The sequence below is a fragment of the Plasmodium brasilianum genome, chromosome 7 (genome assembly GCF_023973825.1).
Source record: "Plasmodium brasilianum strain Bolivian I chromosome 7, whole genome shotgun sequence".
In the NCBI taxonomy this organism is placed as follows: Eukaryota; Apicomplexa; class Aconoidasida; order Haemosporida; family Plasmodiidae; genus Plasmodium; species Plasmodium brasilianum.
The window spans coordinates 447,107-457,600 of NC_090120.1; the positions used below are offsets into that span (position 1 = coordinate 447,107).

A 10,494-nucleotide genomic window follows, 5' to 3' on the forward strand; every position below is an offset into this window, starting at 1 on the left:
GTTAATGTGTTTAATAATAATCTTTGTACTTTGGTGTAGCAAATCAAATGGTTTTGATTTCATATATCAATACAATCACATGCTTACATATACACGTAGTAGTATACAGTGCTTTTTAACGGATGAATAGTCGATTTATTTAGATTGTGATTAATGTAAAAAAAATTATTTTTTTTTTACATTTATCAAATACAAACATTAAAAAAAAAAAAAAAAAATTCATTTTAATTACATTCAAACGAAAGTAAAAAGGAGAAATTCCCATGAACATCTCAGTTTTAAAGGTATCAAAACTCGCACACTTTTAAATGTATTTGACAAACTTTCCATTATAGTATTTTATTTTATTCTTAGAATCATTCATTTATAAAAAAAAAAAAAAGGAAAAAGAACAGAACAATATTAGCATACAATACATAACAATTCTAAATGCATTCTTATTACAAAATTAAAAAGGTACTTCACCTAAACAGCTTTAATGTTTTTAAGTTTTAAAAAAATGCGCATATGGAAAATTATATATCATAGGTTAATACAATATCGAAAAACATCATAAGGATGTGCATATATACATATATATATATGTGCTCACAATAATTTTACAATGAATCAGAATATGTTCACCTTCGATAAAAAATTTTTAAATAAAAGGGCAATATCATTATGTGCCTAATATACTATAAAAAGTATAAAATCTTAGGAAAAAGAATTACAAAATGGAAGGTGTTACAAAATAAAATGTCGAAAAAAAATAAAAAGTTTAAGCTACAGAAATGGGAAAAAAAAAAAGGAACAAATAGCTTATACTTGTTTTTTCTTGCATTTAATGCATAAGTTAACTGTTTTCATCTACGCTATCAGAATTAATCGATTTGAAACATTTTTCCAAAACCTCTTTTAATGTTTTTAAACATGTATAAAAAACATCTGAAGATAACAGCAATTTTTCCTTTTTTACTTCATATATGAACTGTTCTATGTTTTTTAATGATTGTATAAATCTATCTAAAATATACCATATATATTGACCTAGTTTGTTTTTACTTCGTAGGACATGGTATCTTCCGTGAATATAATAATCTAAAATATATGAATTTTTTAAACATACTTTTTCTTCTTTTATTAATCCATTATCAAACTTGTAAAATGAAATGTAGTCGTCTGAAATGTCTGGGATAGTGTTCCTTCGTATATCTAGGTCGTGTAAGGACGTATAAAGTAACTCATTTAAATTTTCAAATCTATCGTATTTGTACAACGATGCTAAAAAGGGGGATCTTATATTATAATCATGAACCTAAAAAAAAAAAAAATATATATATATATATAATATATATATATATATATATTATATATATAAGTGTACATATTCACAAAATATAGTATAAAAGAGGGAAATAATTATTTTCAATTATTCCCTTATACACGTAGCGTGAATGTGACATCCCGCAATTTATAACTTCTTTTCATTCAGTTCTTTCCTCTAACCTTTGACTGATAGAACTTAAAGTACTCAGAATTCATCTCCTTTGGAAAAATTTCAGTCAAACTAAGTGATGGGTGTTGCTCGAAAATATACAAGTGAGTATAGGGTAACAAATAAGTCTTCTTTCTATTCAATAAATTTAGTTTTGTTAAAATTATCAATGAATAGTTAATCATATACCTTAACACAATAGTTTCAAAATACCTAATATGTTTATGTATAGGTGCTGGTAGCATATGTAATAATGGGAAATATTTGTAACTAAATAATTCTAATTTCGTTCTGGTTGTACAGTTATAATTTATTAACACATTAGTTAAGGCTATTTTATTTTCTTTTAATCTATTAACAAAATGGGATAAAATAAACAATAAAATAAATTGTCCTCTTGATGTATCATCTACTATTATATTACGAGAATAATTTTTTTCAAACGTTATAGAATCTACTATTTTGGGTAATGAAATCGAATTAACATTAGAACTTAAAAATGTACTATCACCTATAATGTTATGCAAAACTTTTTTCATTAATAAATATGTTAACACTAAATTGTTATCATATTCTTTTTTTAAAAATATTGTTAATTCTGTTAAATTAATTATATTACATTCTTCATCTAGGAATTCCATTTCAATAAGAATATTTATATACATAAGAAAATGCATTTTTATCATAAAACATATCTCACTTATATTCTTTTCATTTGCATCACTTTTTATTTTCTTTGCAATAAATTCACAAATTAACTCATTATATTCATATTTTCTATTAATAAACTTTGACAATACATTCTTCCCTTTAAATTGGTTGAACTCATTCGCTAAGTATTCTATATACTCCATCTTCTCCTCATTAACAATAACATTTTCATTATCTACAATTAAATCCGAGGCACATGTATCCATACTGATCATTCCATTTAATTTCTTTTCATTCAATGACTTGTTTTCATTCATAATATCGTTTTTTAACTCCTTCATATTTCTTCTACTTCTTTCTTCAAATAAATCATTCCTTTTATTATTATGTAGATTATGTTGAAACACATTTACATAATACAACGAGCTGTAAAACATACTTAGTATTCCATTAATTCTACTAAAGAAATTTACATTAACACTTCTATTTTTTTCAAATAACTCTTCCTTTTCAGCAACTGTCATGGTATCATCTTTTTTTTTCTTCCTATTTGGTTTATTTACAATTACTTTATTTCTTGAACTAAATTCTTCCATCTCTCTATTTTTTTTTAAACAGTTATATAATAACATACTTCTACATATGTTCGTGAAATTCACAGAGTATGAACCTGAGAGGGTTTGTAAAGGAGATGTAGTTAACCTTCTTAAATTTTTAAAATTAATATTCCATATTATTACATTACCATATAGATCAAAACCCCGTCTTCCTGCTCTACCAGATGTTTGCTTAAACATAACAGAATTAAGTTCAAATGTATGACCAGAAAAAATAATGGATTTACATGGTATATTAATACCTAAGGATAAATTTTTATTACTAAATATAATTCTAACATATCCTAACCTAAATAAAGATTCTACTATAATTGTAAATTTATATGGTAATACTTCATAATGTAAACCTATTCCCCTTTTTAACCCTTCAATTAATACTGATTTGTGTTTTCTTCCTTCTAATGCTCTTTCTGCGTCTTTTATCAAATCTTCAATTTCAAATACATAATTATGATATATTTTTCTATTACAAAAATAAAAATCCCCATCATACTCTTCTGAAATATCAACAGGTGGTTCAGGAATTTCATCTTCATTTAACATATCTAAATAATCTTTATCTAAATTTTGCTCTAATCTTTGATTTCTTGACACTGTTTTAATTTTTAATAACATTTCTCTCTGTTTTAGTAAACTTTCATACCTCTCTCTCCTTAATTTATTTTCCATCTTCGTATTAAATGCTTTTTCCTCATCCCCATAATATTTATCATGTTGTCTTCTCATAAGTTCCTTAATCAAGTTAATAGTCATGTCCTCTAATTCCTTTCTCTCAAAGTTAAATACAATACACGGCAAAAATTTTACATTTTCCAATTTTTTTAACAGTTCTATTAATTTATCACTATCTAAATATTCTTGTTCCATATTTACAATTTCGGTATACTTTACTAAATCGTTCGATTTATTTAAGAAATATTTCTCATCTAACACAACCCTTTTATATAATTCTTGATAAAGTTGTTGTTTAAGAGTATTTTCCTTAATTTCCTTTTTATATAAATTCTTTGTACTATTAACACCATTTTGTTGGACTTTTTTTTCCATAGATTCATTATCCTCTTTCTTAATCATTTCATTACCTACCTCCTCTACCACTGCATTTTCGTCTTTCACGTAATCAGCATTTTTCATATAATTTGATAACAAAAAATGTTTAAACATATCATAATCCGAATTTGTAATAAACTTATTTTGTATTAAATACACAATCATTTCTTTCACTGAGTGCATATAATATATAAACTGCTTTTTGTTTATGCACCTAGTATACTGGAAGTAGAAAGATGGTTCTAAAAATTCAACTAGGTCATAAAATTTATTTTTTCTAGCTAATTCAAATAATAATATTACAATTTCATATATTTCTCTTGGATTACAATAAAAATCTTTATTTATACCTTTATATAAAATATCTCGAAAATTAAAACATGCTAATGGATTTAAATGATGTAAATTTCTATTTGTATATACATATAGAATTAAATCTGAAAATCTCTCATAAAATTTAATTAAATGAAGTTCTTTATCACCTTTTCCTTTTTTTATAAGAACATTCTGAAGCCACGAATAGAAAAAATTTATATTACCTATTGTAGCTGATAAAGCTAAAAAGGGGCAATTCGTTAAATGAATAATATTTTCAATTTGTGTACCATAAAATTCTTTATCTCCAATACAATGAATTTCATCAAAAATTATGTATTCTATCCTACTAATAAATCTAGATACAAATGAACGCTCATTGGGATAATTTAGAGAATAATATGATAGTAAAATGTTTTCTAAAACACTCGGTAAAATAATAATTATTTGAGCATCTAACGCATTATTGTCTGCATATTTATCAGACATATTAGAACATAATTTATTATCACCATGTTTTGAATAACCCTTTGTACTAAATCGACCATTCACTTCATGATATACTTGTAAAGCTAATGCATCATTAGGTGCAACATATACAACTACACTATCATTATTTAATCTTAAAACTTTATCCATAACATAATAACAAATAAAAGTTTTACCACTACTAGTAGGGCATGAAACTAAAATACTCTTTCTTTTATCTACCAAATTTAAAATGTTATATTGCCACGTATCCAACGTAAATAACACACGTTTATCTTTAATATTACCTGTTGTTCTATCTAATAAATAATACATGTAATATAACTGAAATTCGTGCTCTTTGTTCTCATCAATTTTTAACTCACTATACGCCTTTACTTCTTTAATTTTATATTTATAAATTTCTTTTATTTCTTTTCCTTTATTTTTTAAGTTAAACTCATTGACTTTATCTGAACCGTTCGCAGAACTATCATCCCCATTATCACCATCAACATTATTATTTTTTTTACCTTTATTTTTACTTGCAACTGCACTTCCCTTTTTATTTTTATTTACATCTTTTAATTTACTTTTTTCCTTTCCCTTTCCTTTTTTGTTAGTGCTCATCTTTTCTTTTTCTCCATCGTCATTCTCTAAATCATTTTCAATTTTCATTCTTATCTTTACGTATTCTTCAAACAAATTATAACTACTATTTTTAAAACCTAGAGAAAGTAACACTGTTTGTAACTGCACAACATCTTTTTCAGTTAAATTTTCTTTAAATTTACTAAAAATTTCGTTCGTTAATTTATAAGTTAACATAACACTTTTTATTGCATCTGATTTCTGCTTACTGCTCTTTACATTTTTTAATTTCGTATACATTAAAATGTCAAACATACTACTTAACACTTTCATACTAATTTTAATTTGAAGATCAACATTCTTAATTAAATTAGTAACATTATTAAAGTTATACACATCTACTAATCTATTAAACCCGGATATTATATCTAAAGACCAAGTATTCATCTCTGCGTAATCATTATCGCTACTTAACTTATTAATTTTCGTTTCTAACGTATTATATCTTGTCAAATCTACTTCATAGGTTTTTTTTTCATTTGACATTTCTTTTCTTTTTAATATTTCATCTTTTCTGCTTACAGAATTTGTGCTTCCTTTAATATTTTTTCTTCCTCCTTTGTCATTACATATCTTTTTATTATCTTGTTTGCTATTTAGCTTCTCACAGTTTAACTCACTATTTATTTCACTCACCTCATCTATATCATCCATTATTTGAAACATATTAAATCTACTATAATTTATTTGTTTCTTTTCATCCTTGGAACTAATTTCTTCATCTGAAGAATTATCAAACATCTTTTTCATTCTTGCGTTTATACCTTTTTTTACTTTCTCATCTCTCAAATAGTCATAAAGATTTTCTACAATATATGAATAATATTTCAACCAAGGATGATTTTCAGAAATAACTATAGGATGATGAAGTGAACTAATGTAAAAATATTTTGCAATTATAGCCATTCTTCTTTCACCTCTTTGTCGATTTCTTACCTTATATTTTTCATTGACCTGCGTATTTGATTCACTTTCTCTATAATATAACGATGGATTTATGTAACTTCTAAAAATGTCCATTACGTTCTCCCTTTCCGATATGTGTAACATTCTTAATAATTCAAAAAATTCACTATCATATTCTACACATTTGTTAATAAAATTCACCTTAACATACATTTTTTTATCTTCATCTAAATTGCTATTATTTACTACATCTTTTATGCTGAAAAAGGTTTCTATAAACTCGTTTTTAATTTTAACTAAATTAACATTTAAAATATTTAAATTATTCACACTAGTGTTTTTGTCGTTCAGCGTTTTATTTTTTTCATCACTCTTTTCTTTGCTTGGCTCTACAACTTTAGTAATATCCTCCTTGTTCTTATTAATATCACTAACCTCATCACATTTATTAAAAATATTAGTTAACCTACCTTTTCTTATATTATTTATATCATCTTTTAAAAAAGAAAAATCGATGGGAAAAAAACACAAGTTGTCATATGACACTTTTTGAAAAGATTTCTCAAAGAAATCTCTATCCTCAAAAAAAAAATCTTCATGATCAATTGTGAATATATTTTTACACAATTTAAAACAAATGAAACTTAGTAAATTATGGACTATGGAAGCATTAAAGAAATTTAAGAAGTCTGTATTTCTTACATTCCTCAACACATCGCAGTACAATTCTATTTGTAACATTCTTAAAATAAAATTGTATGTATCTAAATACATAATCACATGGGGCTCAGTAAATAACTTCAACATTTTCAAAATATTATCATCACCATCATTATATATATCGCCATTCATATTTTGCGAATCAAATAAACACAAATTCTTCATATTTAACTTTTCAATTAAATAATTATGCAATAATAAGAGTTTTAAAATTAAGAAAAAGTATTTTTTTCCCTTGTCATCTAATAGTGAAATATTTGCTTTATTTTTTTCATAAAACAATTTTAAAACAATATTTTTCAAGTATATGACATCTGACTTTGCCTCTTCTAAAAACATATCACGAATACGATATTCTTCTTCCGTAATATTTCCTTCATCCTTATATAATAAATCATAATCTTTCGTGTCCTCTGAAATAATAAGCATATTATTTAAATGATCATCGTTTGCCTCTCTATTTTTAACCTCTTCTCCCCTGTTCTTCCCATAAAATATCGTATCAAATAACACTGCCGATTCGTCATTCAATTTCTGTACTGACCTGAAATTAATACCCTTATAATTAATAGAAAAAGCATTTACAGTGTTCTTTTCTGATTCAAAATTGAATAGAAAAACACATTTTATATCCCTTAGTATGTTATTAATTATAAGAAAATAAAAACAAATAGATAACTCCCTAATTTCTTCATTGTAATAATCATATATCTTTTTTTTTCTTACATATTCCTTGTAACTTTTCTCTTTTTCCAACCTCTTTACATCATCACAATCAGCTGTAACGGGGGAAGTGATATTATCGACCAAAGTAGTTTTCAATGTAACTGCACTCAAAGTTTCATCATTCTCAGTTGAGCTTACATAAAACTTATTAAATGCGTATAAAAAGGAAGAGCTATCTTCTACTACCATAAATAAAGGTTTGTATTTAATTAAGTAAATATTATAATTATCGTCATTATACCAGTTATCAAATATAAAGTAGGGTATTAGATTTTTCTTACAATGAATTATAAATACGTTTCTTATTAAATTATAATTTTCAAATAATTGCGTTTCTTTTTCAAAGAATATTTTAAATAAATTAAAAAATATTATATGAAAATTAGCATTACAAAGAGAAAATTCACTTAACACTTTTTCTATGTAATATATTACACTACTAATATTCAAAGAATTGGTAAACGAAAGAATATTTTTATTTTCTTCATATTCAAACGAATAAAATTTTGATAACAACATGCAAATATGAATTATTAATCCTTCTCCATTTATGATATATAAGCTGTTATAATCTGCAATAATTCTAAATATATCAAATATGCTACTATTTAATTTGGAATAACATAATTCTATTTTACAATCTACACTTATGTTCTCATTGTTTACTATTTTTTCAAGGTCCTCAAAATCATTTGATGTGTAGTCATTAATAAATGAATACCTGTTTCTACTATCATCTTCTGCTATTCTTAAAACTTTCATACCTGTGCGTTCATTAATTCGATAATCATTAATTACCAAATTCATTCTATATTCCTTTGGTATGAGTATATGTGTGGAAAAGGTTTTATTAAAATTTTTTTTTATTATATCTATTTACAAATGGCTCGGGCGGTATTATATGTTATCACAAACAATGATGTAGAAATTAAATGTGTAATATTAACAAAAAACGAACAACGTGCACATGTATATATATATATATGCATATTTATAGACATACATATACCTTTAAAATATATTGTTAAATGAACCCCTGTAGAACTTCAATGGGGAATATAAACAAATATAAAAAAAATATAATGCAACTATACAATACCCACATATACATGTACATAGATACACAAATATTCATGCAATTAAATAAGCCTATTTTAAAAAAAATTATGGTTAATTCGATATCATATTTTTTCTTTTTTAATTTTTTTAAAAAAGAAGGTTGTTAGTATTATATATTAAACAATGAAGTTTTATATTTTTTATATTTTTTTAATATGTTCGTTCGTGATATAGTAAATATATATATTAATTTAAACTTTGGCACAAATGATGATACATAAGCTAACGTAAATGTTAGTGCAAATATTCGTGTATATGTTCCTGCATATGTTCGTTAAAATATTAATATAAGATGAAAATTATACTGTAATGTAAATGTTAATATATAAATGTTGACATACTTTCTTTTAATCTTTTTCTTACATATGTATACTTCATTTTTTCGTTTTTTAAGTTGTTTTTTTACTTATACTTATTTTTTCTTACGATTTTGTGTTGTAAAAATTTGAAGTAACTTATTTACTTCAATGTAATAACTTATATTTATAATATAAAATTCTCTTTTTTTTTTTTTTTTTTTCTTTTTTGCTATTTTTTTGTGTTTTTAATTATAAATTATTTATCATTCATATAACTGTGAAAAGAAATTCTCATTATTTCATAAAATAAATGTTATAAGTTCACATATATAATTTCAATATTTATATTATATTTTTTTTTTCCTTATCTATATATAAATATATAATATACTTTTAATAAGCTTAATTTGTAAATAAAAATAATATAATAAACATAGAATAAGATTTAGGAAAATTTCTTAAAAAAAAAATAAAAAACACAGGTTATATATATATATATATATATATATACATACGTTCATAAAACTTCCATTTATATACTATAAATACTGCTGATATTTATTCTACAAATAACTATATAACTCTTACAAGAACAGAGGAAATGCAAAAGAAATATGGTATAAATTATAAAATGAAAAACAAGCATAAATGTGTTTGTTAAAAAATACGGAAAACTCAAAAGGTCAATTTTTTAGGAATTTTTATATTTTTACAATCTTATTTTTTATAATTTTATTTGAGTTCCGCTACTTTTTTGATGGTATGTACATTTTACTAAATAAAAATATAATTGTTAATGTTCACCATTTTTAACCTAGAATTTCTAGAGAAACAAAAAAAAAAAAATAAGGTTAATTCATAACTATTACATATTAAACCACTTAAAAAAAAAGAAAAAAAAGAAATGAACACTTAAATGAATAAATAAATGAATAGTAAAATAAATGAATGAATAAATATAAGAGTAAATAAATTAACATTAAAGAGTCATCCTTGCACAATTTTCTGGAACGAATATAGTAACACATAAAGAGATACTCCTTAATAAAGTCTAAGTTTTGTGCACAAAGTAAATATCTACGCACAGTGCTGTTCAAAATTTTATTTTCTATATCTGTTCGTTTATTAAAAAGAAAACTGATCATGCACTTGTTTTACTAAGTAATAAAAAAAAAAAAACATAGTACCTAAAATTAAGTTACGTGTTATGTTGGTAAATCGGTATATATTATAAATGGATAGTTCACATACATTCAGGTCTTCTCCATATATTTTCATCCCAATTTAATGGTGTTTTTCTGCGTGTATCCTTACTTTTCATAAAAGGACATAAATAATAAAAAGTTTTTTGTATTATATTAATTTTGTAATGAGCCGATTTATGTGTTTAACAAAGAGCACTGATAATAACAATAATACGGAAACGTGAGAGGCTCATAAACCCTCGTAAGTATGACAGTTATAAAACAAAACAAAACAAAATTAGTAAAAATAA

General features: G+C 23.9%; 1 protein-coding gene across 1 annotated transcript; it reads right to left on the minus strand.

The window, feature by feature from the left end:
* Nucleotides 1-835: 835 nt before the first annotated feature.
* Nucleotides 836-8,388, minus strand: MKS88_001823 (ATP-dependent RNA helicase DDX60; the record flags this gene model as incomplete). Its single annotated transcript, XM_067214785.1, has 2 exons — nucleotides 836-1,297; nucleotides 1,489-8,388. 2 exons carry the CDS (start codon nucleotides 8,386-8,388, stop codon nucleotides 836-838), a joined length of 7,362 nt encoding a protein of 2,453 aa, XP_067074128.1.
* Nucleotides 8,389-10,494: the final 2,106 nt, after the last annotated feature.